Below are 27,574 nucleotides of genomic sequence, written 5' to 3' on the forward strand. Positions count from 1 at the left end.
CCCGTATCCAGTCCATAAACCCAGGAGCCGGGGATGGAACTGAAAATGAACTTTGCCCTAACATTTCATAGAATCCCTACATTGTGAAAACAGGCTAATTGGCCCAACAAGTCCACACTCCTTCAAAAGAATAATCCATCCAGGCCCATTCCCTTACATTTACCCCTGACTAATGCACCTAAGTTACACATCCCTGAACACTATGGGCAGCACGGTGGCACAGTTGCCTCACAGTGCCAGAGACCCAGGTTCAATTCCCGCCTCAAGCGACTGTGTGGAGTTTGCACATTCTCCCCGTGTCTGCGTGGGTTTCCTCCGGGTGCTCCGGTTTCCTCCCACAGTCCAAAAATGTGCAGGTTAGGTGAATTGGCCATGCTAAATTGCCCGTAGTGTTAGGTAAGGGGTAAATGTAAGGGAATGGGTCTGGGTGGGTTGTGCTTCGGTGGGTCGGTGTGGACTAGTTGGGCCGAAGGGCCTGTTTCCATACTGTAAGTAATCTAATCTAATCTAATCAAATCTAATTTAGCATGGCCAATCCAGCTGACCTGCACATCTTTGGACCTTGGGAGAAAACCAGAGTATCCGCAGGAAATCCATGCAGACACAGGGAAAATGTACAGATGGTTATTCAAGGCTGGAATTGAACCTGGGTCCCTGGTACTATGAGGCAACAGTGCTAACCACTGAGCCACTGTGCTGCACCAAATTGTAGCAGCTTATAGACATTGCACTGTATTTCCATAAACGCAAGTGAAAATAAATTGCTACTCTGTTCTGTTCTATAACCATGGAATCCCTGTTAATCAAGAATCTATCTACCTCTGTCTTAAAAATATTAAAATAACCCTGCCTCGAGCACTCTCTTGGGAAGACAGTTGTACACTCGTGAACCTCTGAGGGGAAAGATTTTGCTTTGTAGAGTCAGAGAGAGCTACAGCACAGAAAAAGGTCCTTTAGCTCATTGCATCTGTGTTGATCAAATAGCAACCACCTAACTATTTTAATCCCCTTTTCCAGCACTTGGCTCAGAACATGTATGCCTTGGGATTGTAAGTGCACATCTAAATACCTCTGTTTTAAATAAGAGAGTCTTATTTTAAAGCTGGGTCCTCTATTTCCAGTCTCTTCAACAAGGAGAAATATTCTGCCTCTGTTCATTTGTCAGGTTCCCCAGGATCTCATATGTTTCAGCAAAATTGCCTCTTATTTTTCTAAACACCAATGAATGCAGTTCCACAACTTGTCCAAATTTCCCTCAGAGGAAAACCCCCTCACCCAGGTATCTATCAGGTGAACCTTCTCTGATTTGCTTCTAGTGCAATTATCTCCTTTCTTAAACGCTATTTTTAAAAAAATTCATTCAGGGATGAGAGTGTCTCTGACTAGGCCAGCATTTACTGCCTGTCAACAGTTGCCCAGAGTCAAATATATGCCCGACCAGGTGAGGACGGCAACTGTTTTAACCTGTTCCGGCAAATCATTTGTTTCACTCTGTGCGAGAAATGCCTCAGGAGATCAGCTTTAAAATTGCAACTGCTGCATCAACTGAGAATGTGCAAACTTTTATGACTATTTCTGAAGCAGAGGAGAAGTGAAACTTTAGCAGTGAGTTACAACTCGCAGTTGGTTCCGCAAAAGGAAACACAGCTAGCTGCACTCAATCTCATGTGACCAAATAACTACATTGCATTTAGAGCCAGCAGATCAATTTTGATAAGTTTGGACTCAAAGACAGAGCTTTCATGATTGACGAAGTTGCATTTGCGAAAGACACTGATAAAATGGTAAGTACATTTAAGATTTCATGGAGACAGTTTTTCAGTTTGGGTCAAGTGCATTGCGTGCAAACTTATTTTCCACAGGCTAGGGAAACAGAATTGGGAAAATAGCTTTTCAGCTTTGGCTAAGCTTCAAGAGAGGAAAGTAAAATTTATAGAATATGTTTATATCTCACTTATCTCTCCTTCCTTTTCCCTCTTTAGAACTTTATCAGCTCTATAACCGAATGATGTACAAATGAGGTGTTATATCCAATTTTCCATCTCTTCACAATCAGGAATGGAAACTTATCTTCAATTGTCCATTGGGTTTTGTCCTCCTTATCCCAATATTGAACCCTTATCTTCATTATGTGTAATGCCCTGTCTCTTTGCATTCATTGTTATTCATGGACCCTTCCATTCTAGTGCAAGGTTTTATGGAACTCCTAAAGGTAAAGAGTGGGTTAGAAAACTGGAGAGACACAGAGATGAAATTCCTGAGATGGCTAGTTTGCCAATGTCAGAGCACAAGATATTAGAGTTTGAGAAACACTGATAGACTGAAGGTTGGAAGTGTCAAAGAGACTGCACAGCTTAGATAGAGGTGAGGCCATGGAGAGATATAAAAACAAGGGTGAGAATTTTAACATCGATGTGTTGATCAATAGGAAACTGATATCGAACAGTGATCATTGGGGTGACAGGTGAGTTATAGAGTCACAGAGCACAGAAACAGACCCTTCAATTTTCCATACTGACCATAATCCCAAATTAAACTTGTCCCACTTGGCCCAAATCTTTCCAAACATTTTTTATTCATGTGCTTATCCAAATATCTTTTAAACATTGTAACTGTACCTGCATGTACCTCTTCTTCTAGGAGTTTATTCCACACACCCACCACTGTCTGGGTCAAACAGTTGCCCCTCATGTCTTGTTTAAACCTTTCTCCTCTCAGCTTAAAAAAAGTCTTGAAATTCCCACCCTCGGAAAAAGTCACCTGCCATTCACCTTGTCTGTATCCTCATGATTTTATAAACCTCTACAAAGTCATCCCTCAACCTCCTAGTGAAAAAAGTCCCAGCCTATCCAGTTTCTCCTTATAACTCAAGCCCTCCATTCCTGGCAACTTCCTGGAAAAACTTTTCTGAGCCATCTCAAGCTTAATAATATCATTCCTATAACAGGGCGACCAGAACTGGACACAATACTCCAGTAGAGACCTTATTATCCTGTAAATCCTCAACATCACATCCAACTCCTATACTAAAAGAACAATGAAAATGAACATGCTAAACTCCTTCTTAACCACTCTGTCTACATGTGATTTAAACTTCATAGGGGTGGCATGGTGGCTCAGTGCTTAGTACTGATGCCTCACAGCGCCTGGGACCCAGGTTTAATTCTAGCCTTGGGTGACTGTCTATGTGGAGTTTGCACATTCTCCCTGTGTCTGTGTGGGTTTCCTCGAGGTGCTCCAGTTTCCTCCCATGATCCAAAGAGGTGCAGGTTAGGTGAATTGGCCATGCTAAATTGCCCCATAGTGTTTGGGGATGTGTAGGTTATGTACATTAGTCAGAGGTAAATGTAGGGGAATGGGTTTGGGTGGGATACCCTTTGGAGGATCACTGTGGACTTGTTGGGCTGAAGGGTCTGTTTTCACACTGTAGGGAATCTATGAATTATGTACCTGAACCCCTAGGTCTCTTCTGTTCTACAGCACCACCCAGGGCCCTATCATGAATTGTATAAGTGCTACCCTTGCTTGTTTTACCAAAATGCAATACCTCGCATATATCCAAATTAAACTTCATCCACTACACCTCACCTCGTTGACCCAATTGATCAAGATCTCTTTGCAATCTTAAATTACCTTCTTCATTGCCCCCTGTCCAACCGATTTTTGTGTCATCTGCAAACTTATTAACCATAGTCTCCTAAATTGCCATGAAAATCATTTATATAAATGATACACAGATGTGGAACCACCAATCCCTGTGGAACACTGCTTGTAACAGCCTCCAGACTGAAAAGTAGCCCTCCATCAGCACCGCCTGTCTCCTGCTGTTAAGCCAACTTTGCATGCGATTGGCAAGCTCACCTTGAATCCCATGTGATCTGACTTTACCAATTAGTCTATCATGTGGAACCTTATCAAAGGCTTTCTTAAATTCCAAGTAAACAACATCAACTACTCTGCCCTCATCAGTTTTCTTAGTTACTTCCTCAAAAATTTTAATCAAGTTTGTGAGACATGATTTTCTTTGCACAAAACAATCCTGACTATCCCTAATCATTCCTTGCCTCTCCAATTGCATATAATTCCTATCTTCCAGAATCTCCTCCCAACAACTTACCCGCCACCGAAGTCAGACTTACAGGTCTATAACTCCCAGGCTTCTCCTTACATCCCTTCTTAAACAAAGGCACAGCATTAGCCACTCTCCAGTCATTCAGCACCTCACCCATAATTATAGGTGACATAAATATTTCTGCAAGGGTCCCCACAATTTCCTCCCTAACTTCCCACAGCATCCAGAGATACATCAGATCAAGTACCAGAGATTTATCCACTTTTATATTTTCTGAGAACCCCAACATTTCATCTTCTGTCTTGTGAACTATTTTCAAAACATCAAATTTATTTCCCTGAGTTCTCTAGCCTTCATTTCTTTCCTCACAGTAAAAACTGACGTTTAATATCTCTCCCATCTCCCATGAGATGACACAAAGATAACCACTTTGATCTTTAAGGGGCCCAATTCTTTTTTTTAAAAGATTAGATTACGTACAGTGTGGAAACAGGCCCTTCGGCCCAACAAGTCCACACTGACCCGCAACCCACCCAGACCCATTCCCCTACATTTCACCCAACGCTACGGGCAATTTAGCATGGTCCATTCGCCTAACCTGCACATTTTTGGACTGTGGGGGGAAACCAGAGCACCCACGCAGACAATGTGCAAACTCCACACAGTCAGTCGCCTGAGGTGAGAATTGAACCTGGGTCTCTGGCACTGTGAGGTAACAGTGCTAACCACTGTGCCACCATGCCACCCATTGCCATCAGGCTGCCCATTCTCTCTCTAGTTGTTCTCTTACTCTTAATGTATTTGTAGAATCTCTTTGTTAGGACATGACAGCAGAGATTTAGCTGAGTTTAGGATTATGACATACAGAAGATGGAAGTGCATTAGAATAATCAAGCCTAAATGTAACATAGGCATCAGCGATGGTTTCATCAGCAGATGAGCTGATGAGGTGATTCAAATCAGGTGACATTGCCAAGTTATAAACATGCAGATGTAGTGACAACATGGATTTGTAACTAGAAGATCATCTGAGTCAACTCAGACCCCAAGTTTGCAAACAGTATGGTTCAGCCTTAGTTGTTTGCCTGGGAGGGGGAGGGGGATGGAGAATGAAATTTGTGGTAAAGACCAAAGACAATGGCTTCAGTCTTCACAATATTTTGTTGGAGGAAATTTCTGTTCAGTTACAACTGGATGTTGGAGAGGTCATCTATCAGTTTGGAGAAGATGGAGGGCTCAGGAAAGTAGCACCGAACTGGGAGCACTCTCGGTATGGAACCCAACCTTTTTCAGATGATGTTGCAAAAGGGGCAGCAATAAGCAATAAGAATAAATTACCTTTAATTCTCTGGTTTTTAGCATCCTATTAACAGATTTAGATACTAATAGAATCCTTCTTTCCTTTTTTCCTAATAAACAAATGACAAAAAAGCTATTTATTTGAAAGTATACAAAATGATGATAAATTATATGTTTAATTATTGTACGAACAATCTCTAACAAGCTCTATATTCCTATATCTCTTGAAAACAAAAGAGATCAATAAGATTACAACAATTCATGATAACACAAGGGTCTCCACTTCAACGAGGTCCAACTATTTGGTCAGATAAGCCTCCTCTTTGTAATCTAATCTGTTGTTTGATGATCTGAATCTACTAATTTTATTTTTAACATCTCCTTACTTTCCAGCTTCTGTTTTACTCATAAGATCTATCCTCCAATGGCTCTTCCACAGCATTTTTCACTGAGTGAACATTGTTCCAGAGTGAACAGCTATCAATTATAGTATTTAAATTGTTTTCTGATTCCCTCCAATATAGAAAATCCCTTAAAATACTTGGCAAATACATAGCCGTACCTTTCACGTCTACCACTGTTTCTGCAGTGAAAATACTTTTATCTAGTCTTTCCATTTTTATCATTATCCAAGAAAATGGGTATTTCTTCCCACTAAAGATGTAGTGAATCCTGCTGTATTTGAATAAGCATTGAGAAACTAACTTGTGAAGCATCATTAATTTCATTGTTGACTGAAGCCTAATATTATTACTCTGGGTCACCCAAGTCTGGGAATCTGAGCATACACTGCTCTAAAATTAATTTCTTCAATGTCTTACTTATCTTCAGCCCTTCTTTAACAGTAACATATTTTGACAGAGTTGGACCAAAGGGTCTGATTCTATGCTGTACATCTTTATGACGCTATGACTCTATGAAATGGTACAAATTCTAATGCATTATCGCACTTACTGATCTACATTGTGTGCATGTAGTGGCCAAGTGGTTTAGGTAGTAGATTAGGAATCCATTCCAAGGACCCCTGTGTTGATCTGAATCTTGCTAATTATGGTCCATGTCATTAAAGTTTTTAAATAATGCTTGCTGAGCAGGGTGATTCTTATAGTGCAGTGGTATGTGCTTTCCTCTGAGCTAGGAGGCCAAAGTTCAAGTCCCACCTGGTCTAGAGGTGTGTAATAACATTTCTGAACAGGTTGATTAGAACACATCGAACCACTTTAATTGCCAGATTAACCTTCTCAGCTGATCTGCTTCTTCCTTGCTTGCAGGGATCCTTTTTTTGCTTAGATCTGACCCAATTTATCAGAATCCTATTAACATTTCCTCAGTGGGTCTGTTGATTTCAAGTTATTCCCCACTTAGTCTGTCTAATACCAAATTTTATCATTTTAGAAGCTCCTGAGACCTGAGTTTTAAGTTTGAATTCCCTTATAGTTTTACCCATTACTAATTTTTCCACTGCCTCAGGTCATTTACGTTCATTAAGGAACTACTTTCTAACCTTTCTTCACTGTTTCAACAAACCATTGCATAAATGCTGTCCCCTCCTCACTTCACTTCAGCATTGATGAAGACTCATCTAGACTCAAAAGGTTAGCTTGCTCTCTCTCCATGGACGTTGTCTGACATGCCATGATCTCCAACATTTGTTGCTTTCAGTACAGATTCCAACATCTGCGTAATTTTCTCCTACAAAACATTGCTGAGACTGTTTTTAGCAAAATACAACTAGTTTTTAACAAGACAGGCCTAAGTGAAAAATACCACATGCTGGAAGTATAATTTATCTCATAGACTCAATAATTTCCCTTCTGTATCTCCAGAAGGGTGGGTTAGTAAATTTCCAACGACACTAAGGTTGGTGGAGTTGTGGATAGTGACGAAGGATGTTGTAGATTACAGAGAGACATAGATAAGCTGCAGAGCTGGGCTGAGAGATGGCAAATGGAGTTTAATGCGGACAAGTGTGAGGTGATCCACTTTGGTCGGAGTAACTGGAATGCAAAGTACTGGGCTAATGGTAAGGTTCTTAGTAGTGTAGATGAGCAGAGAGATCTCGGTGTCCAGGTACACAGATCCTTGAAAATTGCCACCCAGGTTGACAGGGTTTTAGCTTTTATTAATAGAGGGATCGAGTTCCGGAACCCTGAGATTATGCAACAGCTGTACAAAACTCTAGTGCAGCTGCACTTGGAGTATTGTGTACAGTTCTGGTCACCACATTATAAGAAGGATGTTGAAGCTTTGGAAAGGATGCAGAGGAGATTTACTAGGATGTTGCCTGGTATGGAGGGAAGATCTTACGAGGAAAGGTTGAGGGACTTGAAGCTGTTTTCGTTAGAGAGAAGAAGGTTGAGAGGTGACTTAATAGAGACATGTAAGATAATCAGAGGGTTAGATAGGGTGGGCAGGGAGAGCCTTTTTCCAAGAACGGTGACGGTGAGCACAAGGGGGCACAGCTTTAAATTGAGGGCTGATAGATATAGGACAGATGTTCGAGGTAGTAAGGGTATGGAATGCTTTGCCTGCAACGGTAGTAGATTCGCCAACTTTAAGCACATTTAAGTCGTTATTGGACAAGCATATGGATGTACATGGAATAGTGTAGGTTAGATGGGTTTCAGATCGGTATGATAGGTCGGCGCAACATCAAGGGCCGAAGGGCCTGTACTGTGCTGTAATGTTCTATGTGCTATGTTCTATAGTTTCAGAGGCTTTAAAATTCTTCTGTCTGAATTTTTCAACCACACAGAAGTGCTGTTTTGACATCAACAGATTTACATGCCCATGACTATGTTGTTTAAAGTGCTAGGAATGACTTGAAATTCACTTCTCCTACTGTTGGGGAGTCTACCGTCACCTACTGGTCACTCAATTGTTTCTCAAATTACAAATCTGACCTGAGCTTTATATGCACCATCAAGAAGCATTTCTTTTCCTTACATATCCATCAATAGCACAACACTGAGTGTCCTTGATATGGGGCTTCTGGGCATACCCCAAATTCCCTTCAGCCCTGGAATTCTTGTTCATAGAATCAAATATTGTGTTCATTCATAGAACATTACAGCGCAGTAATGTTGTTGGAAGCTGTGTCCTGATTGCTTTGCAGTCACAAAGGCTTGGTGAGCACACATCTTCTGCTCTTGGTATCATTCCTGGCCTTGTTCTCTATGTATATCCCTGTGACCACTTTCTGGAGTCTTGCTGTTTGACATCCTCCTCTTATTAACTGGATTCCTTTCTATGCTTCACCATCCCTTTCAAGGGGCACGTTCACTCCCAGACCCACTCTCTGAGCTTTCCAATGCCTCAAATAAGTCTAAGACTCGTTGAATTCTTTCTGAGACTTCAACTTGAATAAAAGCTCTTTTGATTGCAGGAATGCATTTAAATACTTAGGGAAGGTAGAGCTAATTACGGCCCCGTCCAATCTGCAGCTAAACATTTATTGCTGACAGACTTTAGGATTTTGACCAAAATCTAATTGAGGTGGACTATATCCTTGGACCATCTGCAGCAAATTCTTAGCATGCATGCTAGGACAGATGATATTTTACAGTTCAGCTAATCTGCCAAAATATTATGATCCATTTTGCCTATTATTGCATAGATTCTTTCTTACATCCTGTTGCTAAAAGGGCTTTCCTCTGATGCATTGATAGCTTTTATATCATTATATTGATTTATATTTTACATACTTGTGCAAGTATATAAAATGGGAAGGCAAAGACCAATTTGTATCATCAGTAGGCTATAAACCAGAACCCTGCTAACATGATGGGGGCTTGGGTTCAAATCCCACTATGGCAGATGGTGAAATTTGAACTCAATAAATATCTGGAATTATGAGTCTAATAATGACTATGAAACTATTGTCGATTGTCAGCAAAACCTATCTGCCTCACTAGTCTCCTTTCAGGAAGGAAACTGCCATGGTGTTGACACTTGACTGCTCTCTGGGCAATTAGGGATGGGTAATAAATAGTCAGGTAACACTCACATCTTGGGAAGAAATAAAAAAAATTTGCACGTGTATCCCCAAAGTCATCATGAGCAAGCTTTCGATCCCACCCTCCCACCCCACTCCATTGACAGTGAGATACCAGTGATCCTTACACTTTAATATCTTTAAGTCGTTTGTATGTAGCAACCCATTAACAGAATTAGATACTGACATCTTATCTGCATCTAACCTGTCTGTCCCTTTAAATATTCTTGTTGGTTTCTACACAATTACTTTTCATTCTTCAAAACTCAAGAGGATGCAGGGTCTGCTTCTTATCACCTTAAAGAATTCTCGTAAATTTGTCAGGCATGTTTTCCCCTTCATGAAGCTGTTTGATCATATTAAGGACTTCGAAATGCTCTTCTTTTGCATTCTTTATTACAGACTGAAACAGTTTTCAATCGCAGAGCATTCCTATAGTGTGGAAGCAGGCCATTCAGTCCATCGAGTCCACACTGACCCTCCAAAGAGCATCCCACCCAGACTCAGTCCCCAACCCTACTCCTATAACTCCCATGGATAATCCACCTAACCTACACATCCCTGGGTACAACCTAACCTGCATATCTTTGGAATGGGGAAGGAAACCAGAGCACCCAGAGGGAGAATTCCACACAGACAGTCAGCCGAGGGTGGAATTGAACCTGGGTCCCTAGTGCTGTGAGGCAGTAGTGCTAACCACTGAGCTAACCTATGTTTTGGTGGTGATTTAACCTGAGGGTCACCACACCTCAAGCAAGAGAAGAGGTTGTGAATGAGAGCCCTTCCTGAGCCAGTGCAGGAATTGGTATTGGCATCACTCTGCATGATAAATCAACTATCCAACCAACTGAACTAACCAGTTGTGGACGTAACAGCATTATCCAGACTGACACTTCACTGCATAATGAGGTTGTGCTTAACTCCTTGGAGTTGCCATTTTCCAAATGGGACTCCAAACTGAGACTTTGTTCATCATCTCAGCTGGATGTAAGACTAGTCAGCGTGAATTTGTGCCACCCCAACAGATGGGAAAATAACTGGACTATATTTACCTTGCTCCCTTCTTAATAAAGGCATTTCACATTGGCAATTTTCCAAACCTCTGGAACTTTTGCAGAATACAAGGATTTCTGGAAGGTCATTCCCAGTGTGTCCACAATATCTGTAGCTACTCCCTTTAACTCCTGAGGATGCAGTCCACCAGGTCTGAGGGACATACTGGCTTTTAGTCCCATTAGTTTCTCTCCCTAGTTATACTTATTAGATTTATTTCCCTTGCTTATTTTGCACTTTCATTATGAAATACTTTTGGTGTAACTGCTGTGAAGACTGATGCAAAACATTTATCAACTCCCCTGCCATCATCTGGTCCCTTATTAGGTGGATTAGCCATGCTAAATTGTCTGTAGTGTCCAGGGATATGCAGGCTAGGTGGATTAGCCATGGAAAGTGTGTGGTTACAGGGGTAGGGTAAGAGGCTAGGCTTGGGTGGACTGCTGTTCAGTGGGTCAGTGCAGATTTGATGGGCTGAATGGCCTCTTTCCTCCCTGTGCGGTTTCTATGACTATTAGTAGTTTAGCCTCATTCTCTGAGAGGCCTATGTTCACTTGGGCTTCTCTCTTCCCTTTTTCTATATTTAAAGAAACTCTTGCTGTCTGTCTTGACATTACTTGCAAGTTTACCCTCAAAGTTTCTTTTCTCCCCCTTTTTTTGATTGTCTTTTGTTGGTGTTTAAAACTTTCCCAATCCTCTTTTGCAGTCAGCCACATCCTCAACTTACTTGCAAGGCTCCTTGCATTAAAATAAATGCCGTCTAGCCTTGTTGTACCCACTTAACTTGTTTATTTTTGCACTGCCTCCTAGCTTTGTGCCATCCGTGAATTTGGAAATATTACACTGAATCCCCACATCCAGAACATTGAAATGTAATGTGTATAGCTGGGGTCTAAGTACAGGTCCTTGTGGATCCTACTAGTACCAATCTCCTAGTATGAGACTTGCCCCTCTTCCCTATTCTGTGTGTTCTATCTTTTAGCCAATCCTTAAGCCATGATAGTGTTTTACTTGTGTGCCCTAATTTTGCTAATCAGCTTACAGTGGAGAACTTTATCAAAAGCCCTCTGAAAATCCAAATGTACTATGTCCAAATACTTCCCCTTCTCAGTTCTGTAAGTAATATCCTCAAAAAACTGTTGTACAGTTTTAGTCACCTTGTTGTAGGAAAGACATATTTAAACTGGAAAGAGTGCAGAGAATATTTTTGAGGATGTTGCCAGGACTAGTAGGGAGAGATTGGCAAGGATAGGACTTTATTCCTTGGAACGTAGGAGAATGAGGCGTGACCTTATTGAGGTGTATAAAATCATTAGGGGCATAGATGGCATGAATGCATACAGTCTTTTTCCCAGGGATGAGGAATTGTAAACTAGAGGGCATAGGTTTAAGGTGAGAGGGGAAAGATTTAAGAAGGACCTGAGGGGCAACTTCTTCACACAGAGGGTGGTACGTATATGGAATGGGCTGCCAGAGAAAATGGTTGAGGCAGCTACAAGAGCAACATCTAAAAAACATTTGGAATATGTGGTTGGGAAGGGTTTAGAGGGATAGGGACCAAATGTGAGCAATTGGAACTAGTTGAGTGGGCACCATGGTCAGAATGGACCAGTTTGGGCCAAAGGGCCTGTTTCCATGCTGTTTTACTCTATGACTCTATAATTTCATCAAGTATAAGTTCCCAATCACAAATCCATGCTGACTAGGCTGAACTGTATTACGTGTTCACTTATCCACATCCGTTATGACAACTTTGAGCATTTTTTGTACTTCTGATAAGGGAGGTAACAGTGCAAGGCAATGGATAGTGTATGCTAAAACTTCAAAAGAGGCAGCAGAGTGGAGAGAAGTTGGGGTCAAGGTACTTCTACTTATCACATCCCGAACACCGCAAAACTTGATTGATGAAATTCTAATTGTCAGTTTAGTCCTTCTTGGACATCTTCACCAAAGGGTATTGATGCCATAAGGTGATAATTCACACCATGGTCAACTCTGTGAACAATATTGATTGGAGAGGCTCTGACATAGCGATCTCTGCTGCACTTCTTTTTACTTGTCTGCAGAACATGGCCATCACTAGTTAGGTCAGCATTTATTCATCATCCCTAATTTCCCTGGAGAAGGTGCTGGAGAGCTGCCTTCTTAAACCACTGCCCCCATGTCGTGTATATATCCACAATGCCTTCAGTGAGGGAGTAGCAGTATTTAGACCCAGTGAAATGACAATGAAGGAATGGCGATCTAATTCCAAATCCAGATGGTGTGTGGTTTTGAGGGAAGTTGCCAGTGGTGGCGTTCCAATGCATCAGCTGCCCATAGCCCCAGCTGGTGGAGGTTGTGAATATGGAAGATACTGGCTAAGGAGTCTTGGTGAGTCGCTGCAGTACATTTTGCAGTTGATATACAAAGACAATGTGCCTGTGTTGGAAGCAGTAAATGCTGAAACTGTTAGATGCCACTCAAGTGGTTTCTTTATATTCAGTCATGTCAAGCCCCGTTCGAGTTGGTAAAGCTGCTGTCATCATTAAATAAGGACATATGAACTTGGAACTAGAGTAGGCAATTCAGCCCCTTCAGCTGCTCTGCTCTCTGGTACGATCATGGCTGATCTCACCTCAGCCTCAACTCCACTTTCCTATCTACTCTCCAAAACCCTTCAACCCTTTCCTAGTTAAAAATCTATCCCTCTCAAAGGGCAAAGTACAGTAGAGGAACAGGCTTTTTAGCCCACTAAGACTGCACCAATACTTTATTCCTCTCTAATCCCTGCTTATACATATAGCTATCAAATGCTTCTTAAGTGTTGCTATTGTACCCACCTCCTTTGGCAGCGCATTTCAGACACCCACTATCCACTGTGCAAAAAAACTTGCCTCTTATATCTCCTTCGAACTTACCATCTTTTACCTTAAGCCCATGTTCCCTAGTAAGTGACATTTCTACTCTGGGAAAATTACTCCTCCAACTATTTATTCTACCCATGCCTCGCACAATTTCGTAAACTTCTATCATCCTTCCCTCATCCTTCGACATTCAAATGGAAACAAACCAAGTTTGCCAATCTCTCCTCATAGCTGAGATTCCTCCAAACCAGGCAACATCCTGGTAAACCATTTCAGTACCCTCTCCAAAGTCTCCAAATCTTTCTGATAATGTAGCAACCAGAACCTTATACATTATTCAAAATGTGGCCGAATTGAAGTTCTATACAGCTGTAACATGACTTACCAATTTTTATACTCTATGCCCCAACCAATGTAGGCAAGTATGACATATGCCTTCTTAACCACATTACCCACTTGTGTTGACACTTTCAGGGAAGTGTGGGCTTGTACTCTGAGATCCCTCTGTATGTTGATGTTACTGAGGGTTCTGCCATTTAGTGTATAATTCCCTCCTGCATTAGATCTCCCAAAATATATCAGCTCACAATCGTCTGGATTAAACTCCATCTGCCATTTCTCTGCCCAAGTCTCCAGACTATCTATATCCTGCTGATACTCTGGCAATCTTCTTCACTATCTGCAGCTCCCACAGTCTTTGTGTTATCCACAAATTTACACATCAGACCATCTACATTCTCCTCTAAACATTTATATATATTACGAACAACAGAGGACCCAGCACCAGTCCCTGCAGAACACCAGGGACTGCAGCCTCACAGCGCCAGAGACCCGGGTTCAATTCCCGCCTCAGGCGACTGACTGTGTGGAGTTTGCACGTTCTCCCCGTGTCTGCTTAGGTTTCCTCCGGGTGCTCCGGTTTCCTCCCACAGTCCAAAGATGTGCAGGTAAGGTGAATTGGCCATGCTAAATTGCCCGTAGTGTTACGTAAGGGGTAAATGTATGGACCCGCTTTGGCGGGTCGGTGTGGACTTGTTGGGCCGAAGGGCCTGTTTCCACACTGTAATGTAATCTAATCTAATCTAACCAATCTAAAAACACCACTACTCACAGATCTCCAGTCAGAAAAATACCCAACATCACTATTCTCTGTCGTTTATCACTAAGCCAGTTCCATATTCATCTTACAAGCTCATCGTGGGTTCCATGTGACTTCCCCTTTCGTATAAACCTTCCATGAAGACCTTGTCAAAGGCCTTGCTAAAGTCACTGTAGACAACATCTACTGCCCTGCCTCATCAATCATTTTGTTACTTCCTCAAAGGTTTGTGAGACACAACCTTTCCTACACAAAACCGTGCTGCCGATCATGAAGTCAACATTTTTCCAAAGGTTTGTAAATCCTTTCCCTAAGAGTCTTCTCAATAATTTCCCTATCGTTGACATAGTCTCATCAGCCTGTAATTTCCAAGATTTTCCCTGTTGCTCTTCTTAACCAAAGGAACAACATTAGCTATTCTCCAGTCCTTAAAGCATACAAAGCCTGATTGCCTCTTTCCAACCTATCCACTCCACCCTCCCCATAATCACCCCCCCACCTGCATCTATCAATCGCCTTCCCAGCTGCCTTCCCCCCCAGCCCCACCCTCCTATTTATCTCTCAGCCCCCTCCCCCGCAACATTCCTGATGAAGAGCCCGAAATGTTAACTCTCCTACTCCTTGGATGCTGCCCGACCTGCTGCGCTTTTCCCATGCCACACATTTCGACTCCTTAAATTTACTCAATGTCCCAGTATTTGCTGCACACTGGGATGGTGAATTCCACAGATTCGTGAGTCTTTGAGAAGAGTACTTCCTTTTCATCTCACCTTTGAATCTGCGACCCCTTACAGTCATCGGGTCAAAAAACCATACAGCACAGAAACACACTCCTGAATCCAACCCGTCCATGCCGACCAGGTTTCCTAAACTGAACTAGTCCCATTTGCCTCTATTTGGCCCAAATCTCTCCAAACTTTGCCCATTTATACACCTGTCCAAATGTCTTTTAAATGTTGTAATCATCTCTACCACTTTCTCTGGCAGCTCAATCCAAACAACTGTGTGAAAACATTGCCTCTCAAGTCCGGTTTAATTCTTTCCCTTCTCACATTACACCTAAGTCCTCTAGTTTTGGACAACTTTCCTAACCTGGGGGAAAGACTTTGGCCATTGACTTTATCCATGACCTTAATTGCCCTGGAGAAGGGGCAAGTGAGCTGCCTTCTTGAACCATTACTGCCCATGTGATATAAATACCCACAATGGTTTTAGGGAGGGTGTTCCAGGATTTTGACTCAATAACAGTGAACATAGAACATAGAACAGTATAGCACAGTACAGGCCCTTTGGCACTAAATGGTGTGCCAGCCTTTTATCCTACTCTAAGATCAGACTAACCTATGTACCCTTAATTGTACTAATTTCCATGTGCCTATCCAAGAGTCGCTTAAATGTCCCTAATGTCTGACTATACTACTACTACTGCTGGCAGTGCATTCCATGCACCCACCACTCTCTGAGTACCTAACCTACCTTTGACATCTCCCCTAAACCTTCTTACAATTACCTGAAAAATATGCCCCTTGTGGTAGACATTTCCGCCCTGGGAAAAGGTCTCTATCTATGCCTCTCAACATCTTGTACACCTCTATCAGTTCACCATTCATCCTTCGTCGTTCCAATGAGAAAAGCCCTAAGTCCCTCAGCCTTTCTTCATAAGACATGCCCTCCAGTCCAGGCAGCATCCTGGTAATTCTCCTCTGCATCCTCTCTAAAGCTTCCATTTCTTTCCTATAATGTGGTGACCAGAACAGAACACAACATTCTAAGTCGTCTAACCAGGACTCTATAGAGCTGCAGCATAACTTCAAAGCCCTTAAACTTAATCCCCCAGCTAATGAACCCCAACACACCATAGGCCTTCTTAACAACCTTATCAACCTGGGTGGCAACTATGAGGGATCTATGGACATAGACCCCAAGATCCCTCTGTTCCTCCACACTGTCAAGAATCTTGCCTTTAACCCTGTATTCTGCATTCAAATTCAACCTTCCAAAGTGAATGACTTCACACTTTTCCAGGTTGAACTCCATCTGCCACTTCTCAACACAGTTCTGCATCCTGTCAATATCTCGTTGCAACCTATAACAGCCCTCTACACTATTCACAACTACAATTACCTGAAAATTATGCCCCTTTGTGATAGATATTTCTGCCATGGAAAAAAGTCATTGACAAACTTACTAACCCACCCTTTCACTTCTAGATCCAAGTCACTTACAAAAATCACAAAGAGCAGAGATCCCAGAACCAATTCCTGTGGAACTATTGGTCACCGACCTCCAGGCTGAATACTTTCCATCCACCACCACCCTCTGTCTTCTATGGGCCAGCCTATTCTGTATCCAGGCAACCAGATATCCCTGTATCCCATGCTTCCTTCCTTTCTGCATGAGCGTACTATAGGGAACTTTATCAAACGTCTTGCTAAAATCCATATATGCCACACCCACTGCTCTACCTTCAGCAATGTGTTTTGTCACATCCTAAAAGAATTCAATAAGATTAGCTTCCCTACAGTGTGGAAACAGGCCCTTTGGCCCAACAAGTCCACACCAACTCTCCGAAGAGTAACCCACCCAGACCCATTTCCCTCTGACTAATGCACCTAACACTACGGGCAATTTAACATGGCCAATTCACCTGACCTGCACACCTTTTGGACTGTGGGAGGAAACCGGGGCACCCACAGGAAACTCACACAGACATGGGGAGAATGTGCAAACTCCACACAGACAGTCACCTGAGGCTGGAATCGAACTTGGGACCCTGGTGCTGTGAGCCACCGTGCCACCTTTTATAGAATCTGCTATTCAGCCCATCAAGTCTGTACCAACCCCCCAAAGAACATCCTCCCCAGACCCATCTCCCACTTTATCCCTGTAACCCTGCATTTCCCATGGCCAATCCACCTAACCAGCATATCTTTGGACTGTCGGAGGAAACCCACTCAGAAGCAAGACCTGCCCCTCACAAAGCAATGCTGACTATCTCTAATCAAACTATGCTTTTCCAAGTAATCATAAATCCTGTCTCTCAGAATCCTCTCCAATACTTTGCCCATCACTGATGTAAGATCTGGTTTGTAATCCCAGGATTATCCCTATTCGTTTACTTAAATAAGGGAATATCATTTGCCACCCTCCAATCATCTGGCACTACCCCAGTAGACAGTGAGATGCAAAGATCATCGTCAAAGATGCAACTATCTCTTCCCTCACTTCCCATAGAAACCGAGGGTATATCCCGTCTGGTCCAGGGGATTTATCTACCCTTATGTTTTTCAAAATTTTCAGCACATCCTTCTTCCGAACATCAACCTGTTCTAGCATATCAGTCTGTCTCATGCTGTCCTCAGAAATATCAAGGTCCCTCTTAGTAGTGAATACTGAAAAAAAGTATTAATTAAGGTCCTCCCCTACTTCCTCTGACTCCAAGCGCCAGTTCCCTCCATTATCCCTGATAGGCCCTACCCTCACTCTGGCCATCCTCTTGTTTCTCACAAGAGTGTAGAATGCCTGAGGGATTCTTTAATCCTACCTGCTAAAGCTTTTTCATGCCCCATTCTGGCTCTCCTAAGTTCCTTCCTGGCTACTTTGTAACCCTCTAGAGCCCTGTCTGATCCTTGCCTCCTCAATCTGAAGAAAGCTTCCTTCTTCCTCGTGACTAGATGTTTCACATCCCTCATCACCCAAGGTTCTTTCACCCTACCATCTCTTCCTTGCCTCAGTGGGACAAACCTGTCCAGCACTCTCAGCAAGACCTTCCTAAACAACCTCCACATTTCTGTCATGCATTTCCCTGACAACATCTGTTCCCAATTTAGGCACCCCAGTTCCTGCCTAATAGCATTTTAACTCCCCCTCCCCAAATTAAGTATTTTCCCATACCGTCTACTCCTATCCCTCTCCATGAATATTGTAAAGTTCAGGGAGTTGTGATCATTGTCACTTAAATACTCTCTCACCAAGAGATCTGACACACTGGCATGGTTCGTTGCCAACTCCAATATGGCCTCTCCTCTAGTCAGCCTGTCTACATATTGCATCAGGAACCATTCCTGGACACACCTGACAAAAACTGTTCCATCTAAACTATTTGAACTAAGTAGGTTCCAATCAACATTAGGGAAGTTGAAGTCACCCATGACAACAACCCTGTTACTTTGACACATTTCCAAAATCTGCCTCCCAATTTGCTTCTCCGTGTGTCTGTTGCTATTGGAGGCCTGTGGAAAATTCCCAATAAAGTGACTGCTCCTTTCCTGTTTCTTACTTCCACCCATACTGACTCTGTAGACAAACCCTCCTCAATGATCTCCCTTTCTGCAGCTTTGATACTATCCCTGATTAGCAATGCCACTCCTCCACCTCTTTTACCTTCCCCCCCATTCCTTTTGAAACATATAAATTCTGGAATATCCAACATTCATTCCTGACACTGTGATATCCAAGCCTCTGTAAAGGCCACAATATCATCATTCCAAGTACTGATCCATGCTCTGACTTCGTCACCCTTATTCCTGATACTTCTTGCATTAAAATAGACACGCTTCAACCCATCCCACTGACTGCACCTTACCCAATGAAGTGCCTATCTCTCCTCACAGACTGCCAGTGTCTGCCTGTTCACGACCTACTCCATTATCTAATCTGTAGCTCAGGTTCCCACCCCCTGCCAATCTAGTTTAAATCCTCCCAAAGAGCTCTAGTAAACCTCCCACCCAGGATATTGGTACCCTTCCAGTTCAGGCACAACCCGCCCTTCTTGTACAGGTCCCACATTCCCCAGAAGGTATCCCAATGATTCACTTATCTGAAGCCCTCCCTCATACTTTAGCCCTGCAGCCACATGTTCATCACTCTCTCTCTGTTCCTAGCCTCACTAGCACATGGACCGGTAGCAATCGTGGGATTACTAGTCTACTCATCCTGCCTTCTAGCTTCCAACCTACCTCCCTATATTCTCTTTTCAGGTCCTCCTCCTTTTCCCTACCTATGTCATTGGTACTGATGTGTACCACAACTTCTGGCTGCTCTCCCTCTTAAGAATTCTGTAGATGCGATCCAAGACATCCCTGACCTTGGTACCCTGGAGGCAACACATCATCCGGAAGGAACAGCATTGCAAAATATTCCATTCCGCTCCTGGTGGTCAGGCTTTCTAAGTAAGGAAATGAATTATTTGCAACAGAATTCCCAGCCTCTGACCTGCTCTTGCAGCCAGTATTTGTTTGGTTGGTCCATTTCAGTTTCTAGTCAACAATAACTCCCCCCCCCCATCACCTTCAACCTTCCAGGTTGTAGATAGTGGGGGAGTTCAGTGATGATAATGTCACTGAAAGTCAAAGGATATTAGCTTCAGAGGCAAACAGTGAGCTGAGAAAGTAGCCCTCATCTCAGTAAGCTCAGCTGTTTGATTCTGCTCCCCTCTTCCATCTTTCCAAACATTCAGACCCAAAAAGGTCTTGGCAATCAATGACTGTCTCCCAAAGTAAATACTCTCTATCTATCCTGCAGCATGATGTGGAGGTGCCGATGTTGGACTGGGGTGTAAAAAGTTAAAAATCACGCAACACCATGTTATAGTCCAATAGGTTCATTTGGAAGCACTAGCTTTTGGAGCACTGCTCCTTCATCAGGTAACTCATCTACTGGACAAAGGAGCAACATTCCAAAAGCTTGTACTTCCAACTAAACCTGTCAAACTAAAACCTGGTGTTGTATGATTTTCAACTTTATCTACAACATGCCATGATTTTGTGCTTAAAGTAGAGGAGGGGCAAGTATTTTTAATGAAAAGGCCAGTAACTACATAAATCTTTTGAATGATCCCTCCAACACCAATAAATAAAGTCATCACAGTTCCACTCTATTGTGTGAGACAGACAATAGGATGGCGTTTAACCCAAGGGCCACCATGCCACATGCAAGAAGAGTTACCACCTTCATGGTAACCTCAGAGTGTGCTGGAATTGAACCCACACTGGCAATATAAACCAGTCATCCAGCCCACTGAGCTAGCCAGAACCAATGACCATATTGAAAACAGGGCCAATTAGGATCCTGTGTGCACAGCATTGTGAGGCTGCAAGGAACAGCAATGATATTACTGGCTGCTTCTCCATTCTTTTGTGAAATACCCACTGTACTGATACATTCTCCGCTGGATAGATGGGCCATCATTCTGCAATCTAATTTTTAAGTGATGCTGTTTGGGAAGTAACTATCGTCCCAACAGCAGGGCAAACTCCGCCATGCTTCTTGAGTCTAATCTCAGATTGTTACAGTGCAATGGAAAGCAGTTGGGTCCATCATGCCTGACCCAGTTCTAATACCTAATGCCAATCTCCTGCCTTCCCCCATGTCCCTGTCCACCATTTCTGTACAAATAATTATCCAATGCCGTCCTGAATGCTTCAATTGAACCTGTCTCCACCAAAGCAACTTGATGAGTGAAAACGTTACATTCTCACATCCTCCTAGATTTGCTCACGCATTCTCATTCTTTTCTTAATGTCTTAAATAGTGCAACATTCCCGCAGTACCACAATGCACTGAAGAGGTGTCATTAGCTGATCAGACCCCTCAGCTTGGTCTTGAACTCCACAATTTTCTGATTCAGGGTCAAAGACACTATCAATTAGGTAAAAACAATGACTGCAGATGCTGGAAACCAGATTTTGGATTAGTGGTGCTGGAAGGGCACAGCAGTTCAGGCAGCATCCGAGGAGCAGCAAAATCGACGTTTCGGGCAAAAGCCCTTCATCAGATTTATTCCTAATGAACTCGCACTTCAAAGTTGCTTTGTTCAGCAACGCTACCGAGGACCTTGCTATTAAGTGCATAAGTCCTATCCTGATTTGCCTTTCCAAAATGCAGCATCTCACGTTTATCTAAGTTAAACTACATCTGCCATTCCTCAGCCCATTGGCCCATCTGAGGTACCTTCTTCGCTGTCCACTACACTTCCAATTTTGGTGTTATCCACAGGAAAAAGACAATGTCACAGGAAAAAGACAGTGTTGTCAAGGAGAACGCTGAGATACAGGCTATTAGACTAGATGGGATTAAGGTTCTTAAGGGGGAGGTGTTAACAATTCTGGAAAATGTGAAAATAGATAAGTCACCTGGGCCGGATGGGATTTATCTGAGAATTCTCTGGGAAGCTAGGGAGAAGATTGCACAGCCTTTGGCTTTGATCTTTATGTTGTTATTGTCTACAGGAATAGTGCCAGAAGACTGGAGGATAGCAAATGTTGACCCTTTGTTCAAGAAGGGGAGTAGAGATAATGCTGGTAATTATAGACCAGTGAGCCTTACTTCTGTTGTGGGCAAATTTTTGGAATGGATTATAAGAGATATGATTCATAATCATCTAGAAAGGAATAGGTTGCTTAAGGGATAGTCAACACAGTTTTGTGAAGGATAGGTTGTGCCTCACAAACCTTATTGAGCTGTTTGAGAAGATGACTAAACAGATGGATGAGGGTAAAGCAGTTGATTAGATTAGATTAGATTATTTACAGTATGGAAACAGGCCCTTCAGCCCAACAAGTCCACACCGCCCCGCCGAAGCGCAACCCACCCATACCCCCTACATTTACCCTTTACCTAACACTACGGGCAATTTAGCATGGCCAATTCACCTGACCTGCACATCTTTGGACTGTGGGAGGAAACCAGAGCACCCGGAGGAAACCCACGCAGACACAGGGAGAACGTGCAAACTCCACACAGTCAGTCGCCTGAGGCGGGAATTGAACCCAGGTCTCTGGAGCTGTGAGGCAGCAGTGCTAACCACTGTGCCCCATATGGATTTCAGTAAGGCATTTGCTAAGTTTCCCCATGGTAGGCTATTACACAAAATACAGAGGGGTGGAATTGAGGGTGATTTAGTGCTTTGGTTCATAAATTGGCTCATGGAAAGAAGACAGAGGGTGGTGGTTGATGGGAAATGTTCATCCTGGAGTTCAGTTACTAGTGGGGTACCACAAGGATCTGCTTTGGGTCCACTGTTGCTTTGTCATTTTTATAAATGACCTGGATGAGGGCATAGAAGGATGGGTTAGTAAATTTTCGGATGACACTAAAGTCGGTGGAGTTGTGGACATTGCGGAAGGATGCCGCAGGTTACAGAGGGACATAGATAAGCTCCAGAGCTGAGCTGACAGGTGGAAAATGGAGTTTAATGTGGTAAGGTATGAGGTGATTCACTTTGGAAGGTGCAATGGGAATAAAGAGCACTGAACTAATGGTAGTGTAGATGAGCAGAGAGATCTTGGTGTCCATGTGCATAGATCTCTGAATGTTGCCACACAGTTGATAGGGTTGTTAAGAAGGTGTACAGTGTGTTAGCTTTTATTGGTAGAGGAATTGAGTTTCGGAGCCACGAGGTCATATTGCAGCTGTATAAAACTCTGGTGCGGTCGCACTTGGAGTACTTGTACAGTTCTGGTCACCACATTATAGGAAAAATGTAGAAGCATTGGAAGGGGTGCAGAGGAGATTTACCAGAATGTTGCCTAGTATGGAGGGAAGGTCTTATGAGGAAAGGTTAAGAGAGACTTAATAGAGAGAAGAACGTTAAGAGGTGACTTAATAGAGGTATACAAAATGATCAGAGGATTAGATAGGGTGGACAGTGAGAACCTTTTTTCTCGGATGGTAATGGCTAGCACGAGGGGACACAGCTTTAAATTGAGGGGTGATAAATATAGGACAGATGTCAGAGGTAGGTTCTTTACTCAGACAGTAGTCAGGGTGTGGAATGCCCTGCCTGCAACAGTAGTGGACTCGCCAACATTAAGGGCATTTAAGTGGTCATTGAATAAACATATGGAGGATAATAGAATAGTGAGGTTAGATGGGCTTTAGATTGGTTTCAAGTCGGGGCAACATCAAGGGCCGAAGGGCATTGTAATATTCTATGTTCTATCTGCAAATTTACTAACCATACTTCGTATGATGATTAAAGATCAATTGACTTCTGGATTAGAGTGACGCTGGAAAAGCACAGCAATTCAGGCAGCATCCGAGGAGCAGGAAAATTGACGTTTCGGGCAAAAGCCCTTCATCAGGTAATCCTGATGAAGGGCTTTTGCCCGAAACATCAATTTTCCTGCTCCTCTGATGCTGCCGGAACTGCTGTGCTTTTCCAGCACCACTAATCCAGAATCTGGTTTCCAGCATCTGCAGTCATTGTTTTTACCCCATCAATTGACTTCTGATTGACAGAGAGAATCAAATCACACAAGAATGTCATTTTATAAGAAAAAGAATTTTAAAAAACGTTTATTCTCATTTTACTTTACTGCAGGATATTTGCAAGAATCGTTTGAGAGAATTACTGCTTGTCCTTCTTAATTGCATCGTCACCCATTGTCGTTTTCCAAGCTTCCTGCCATGCGATGGTGTGTGGCTGTCCAGACTGATTAATTGCAGCCACAGGGGTTTAATATCAATACCTATAATCAGATCAGAAAATGCAACCACACTGCTGCTAAATTTTAATTCACTTCAAGAGATCAAGAAAGAATCTTTTTCTGGTGTCCCAAACCTTGAGATACTTGACCTGAGTTATAACTGTTGTCCTGGGAAACTCCGGTCCCCTGGTGAAAAATGCAAACTGACCATTGAACCCACAGCATTCCTCCACCTTCGCAAATTGAAAAAGATCGACCTTACAGGAAACAGTCTGACGAGAATTCCACCATTGCCTGCAAACCTTATTGACTTGAGGTTGATCCTCAACAATATCATCAATCTGCAGTTTAGCAACGTCTCCAATCTGGTAAACCTGGAGGTTCTGAATATCAGCAAGAACTGCTATTACCAAAATCCATGCAACACCTCAATGACTATTGCAGAGAACACATTTAAGAGAATGCACAGGCTGCACATACTCGAAATGGACTTCAATAACATGAAAGCTGTGCCCAGAGGTCTTCCGCGGTCATTGACTAGGCTGAGTCTCTGCGAGAATAAGATTCAGCGCATTTCAGCAGAGGATTTTAAAGGTCTCGTTGATTTGGAGCAGCTTCTTCTGGCATGGAACTGCCAACGATGCGATCATGCCTCCCAACCCTGTTTTCCTTGTAAAGGCAACAAACCCATCGAGCTGTCTCCTGGAGCCTTCCACCCCCTTAGAAAACTGAAGCAGCTCGTGCTCAGAGGTAATTCCCTTCGGAAGCTTGATGCCCAGTTATTCCACTCTCTGGGAGGTTTAACCGAACTTGATCTGTCAGACAACTTCCTTGCCTATGAAATTCAAAACGCCACATTTTTTGCAAACCTCCACATGCTACAAGATCTCAACCTGATGTATAACTATGAACCTTACAAAACCTTTGATCGCCTGGTCTTACCTCCTTCTTTTGTGAACCTAACTTCTTTGAGAAAATTTCAGATTGATGGGTATTTCTTCAGCAAGCTAGATCAGAGAGGCATACACTCTCTGCTCAGGCTCCCCAATCTTAAATCCGTAAACTTCCGAATGAATTTCATAAAGACTGTTGACTTGAAACTGTTTGAAAATATAACGACATTGAAATACATTGGACTGTCGGAAAACAAAGTGTCATTTTCAAGGCGGACCTCCAAGTGGTATGGTGATGAAAATAACAGAATTGAAGAGGACTCCACCAGCTATCAAGAGCGACAGATTTCTGAGAGAAGAAGTGAAGGTGAGAATAATGAGCATGCCAATACTAAAGATAGATTTTCCTTTCAAAGATGTTCTTCTTACGCAAAGACTTTTGACTTATCATCCAACAACATTGCAGATATTAAAGCCGAAGATTTTGAAGGATTGGAAGATGTTGAATGCCTCTTGTTGTCTTCGAATTATCTGACACAGACGCTAAATGGCTCTCAGTTCAACAAGTTGAAAAAACTGAAGCACTTGGACATTACTCACAACAGAATTGATTTTTACCATGGCAAGGCATTTTCAGAGATCCCATTGCTTGAGACTTTAGATCTCAGTTACAACAGTTACACTTTTGAAATGAAAGGGATGGGGCATAATTTCAGCTTCATCAATATGCTCCCTTCTCTCAGGTACTTAAGTCTAGCCCATAACCAAATAGCTCAGCGGGTGTCAACTGAGCTGCACAGCAACTCTTTGAATGCATTAGACTTTAAGGGCAACATGTTAAGCTTAATGTGGGAAAGTGGAACAAACACATACTTGAGTTTCTTCTACAATCTTCACAATTTGACTTTCCTGGACATCTCGGAAAATAAGCTGATGACTGTGCCCCCAGACGCAATGGTTCGATTCCCGTCAAGTCTGAAAGAGCTTTACATCAACAAAAATCAAATCAACTTTTTCAACTGGGACAATCTGACAGTGCTAGTCAACCTACAGCTTCTAGACTTAAGCAATAATTTACTTAATGGCTTGCCTAAAACACCATGTCACTTCCCCAAGACATTTTCCAAACTTGTCCTGCATCACAATTTGATAATGGAACTTCCCAGTGCATTTTTCTCCAAAGTCAAGGCGATGCGTTATCTTGACTTAAGCCATAATCGTATAAAAATATTAAACGAAAATAGTTTTCCCTCTCAGTTATTGGGAGGTTTGGAAGTGTTAGCTCTGGCCAATAACCCTTTCAGTTGTACGTGTGATGCTGATTGGTTTATTCACTTTATCGAAGACACTAATGTGTCATTGCCAGAGCTCACTACAAGTTGGAAATGCGAGTTTCCAGAATCGCAACAAGGAATGAGCATTCTTTCAACAAATCCCCTTTCCTGCCAAAAGGTTTATGGAAGCATCAGCTTTGTCTTGTCTTTTCTGCTAACAGTAACTTTCACAGTCCTCCCAATACTGAATAAGCTGTTTGGTTGGGATTTCTGGTATGCCTTCCATGTCTGTGCTGCCAAGTTAAAAGGGAGTGCAACAATCGACCAGGAAAATCTGCACTACGATGCATTTATAGTTTTCGACACCACGTGCAAAGTGGTCGCAGACTGGGTTTATGATGAACTGGTGGTCAATCTGGAGAAGAAAGGCCTACACAGTTTCAGGCTCTGTCTTGAGGAGAGGGATTGGATTCCGGGGAAGTCATCAATAGAGAACTTGTATGACGCCATTTACCAAAGTAGGAAAACAATCTTTATACTGACAAACCCTTATTTTGTGAGTGGACAGTTAAGACAGGCTTTCTTCATTGCACATCAGCGGCTATTGGATGAGAAGGTTGACGTCATTGTGTTGGTCCTTCTCGATCAATCCTTGAGAAAGTCAAGGTATCTGCAGTTACGCAAGAGGTTGTGCAAAGCTTCTGTCTTAAGATGGCCCCACAATCCATATGCGGAACCATACTTTTGGCTCAAATTTCAGAAAGTATTGACCAGAGACAACAGGTTGCAATATGATCCAAATTTTAGTGAGAGCTTTTTGCCCTTTGAATATAATTTACAAAGCATCTTGTGGCATAATCATTAAGTTGAAGAACAAAGCATAGTAACTTGGTAATAAGATTTCCACTACACTTTGGTGTTAAGATAAGCTTCCTGAAGTTCCAGCTCTCATTTTAAGCTCGTGCGAACTTCCGTGCTGCCCTTTAATGTGGACTCACCTAATTAAGGAAAGAGTTTCTTCCAAAGTGTCTATCAAATACTTTGATCATTTTAACTTGGCTCATGAATCACACGATTCAAGTGGAAAGGGAGATTTTAGAAACTAGGACCAAATTTCCATTGCTAGGATTGGGGTTGGGACAAAGGCAGGAGATGATAATCATGTGCCAATGTTATACGTCAGGATGTTCCACCTCCAATCTCACTCCTGCTGATTTTCCCGGGAGTGGGAGGAGACCAGTAGCATTGAAGAACCCCATGTTGTTAATTGAGTAAAAGCAAAATAGTGCAGATGCTAGAAATCTGAAATAAAACCAGGAAGCACTGGAGAAACTCGGCAAGTCGGACAGCATCTGCGGAGAGAGAAACATAAGAGTTTATCTTTCGAGTCCACTAAGACTCTACTTCAGAATCGAAAGGAGCTGAAAAATGGTCGTTTTTATCCTGCTGATAGAGGGGGAAGGGGAGCGAGTGGAACAAATTCTGAGAGTGCCCAGAGCAGGAGACAAGGGGCATGTTAATGGTTTTAAAGGAGTGATAGAGATGTAGAATGGATGTAAATGGAAATGTGAAAAGGAGAAAATGGGTCTCCTGTGCTGACAGTAAATTGAATGAGA

General features: G+C 42.6%; 1 protein-coding gene across 1 annotated transcript; it reads left to right on the forward strand.

Annotated features, from left to right (window-relative positions):
- The first annotated feature begins 1,672 nt into the window (after positions 1 to 1,672).
- tlr9 (toll-like receptor 9) lies at positions 1,673 to 27,574 on the forward strand. Its single transcript, XM_043707663.2, has 2 exons — positions 1,673 to 1,784; positions 23,686 to 27,574. Exons 1-2 carry the CDS (start codon positions 1,743 to 1,745, stop codon positions 26,821 to 26,823), a joined length of 3,180 nt encoding a protein of 1,059 aa, XP_043563598.2. The 5' UTR covers positions 1,673 to 1,742; the 3' UTR covers positions 26,824 to 27,574.

This window comes from Chiloscyllium plagiosum, unplaced genomic scaffold (genome assembly GCF_037043375.1).
Source record: "Chiloscyllium plagiosum isolate Xiang-an unplaced genomic scaffold, Cpla_swu_hap1 HiC_scaffold_14, whole genome shotgun sequence".
In the NCBI taxonomy this organism is placed as follows: domain Eukaryota; kingdom Metazoa; phylum Chordata; class Chondrichthyes; order Orectolobiformes; family Hemiscylliidae; genus Chiloscyllium; species Chiloscyllium plagiosum.

Coding starts and splice junctions, on each gene's coding strand:
- tlr9 (XM_043707663.2), top strand. CDS start 1,743: ATGATTGACGAAGTTGCATTTGCGAAAGACACTGATAAAATG. Junction 1,785..23,685: donor CGAAAGACACTGATAAAATG/GTAAGTACATTT, acceptor ACTTTACTGCAG/GATATTTGCAAGAATCGTTT.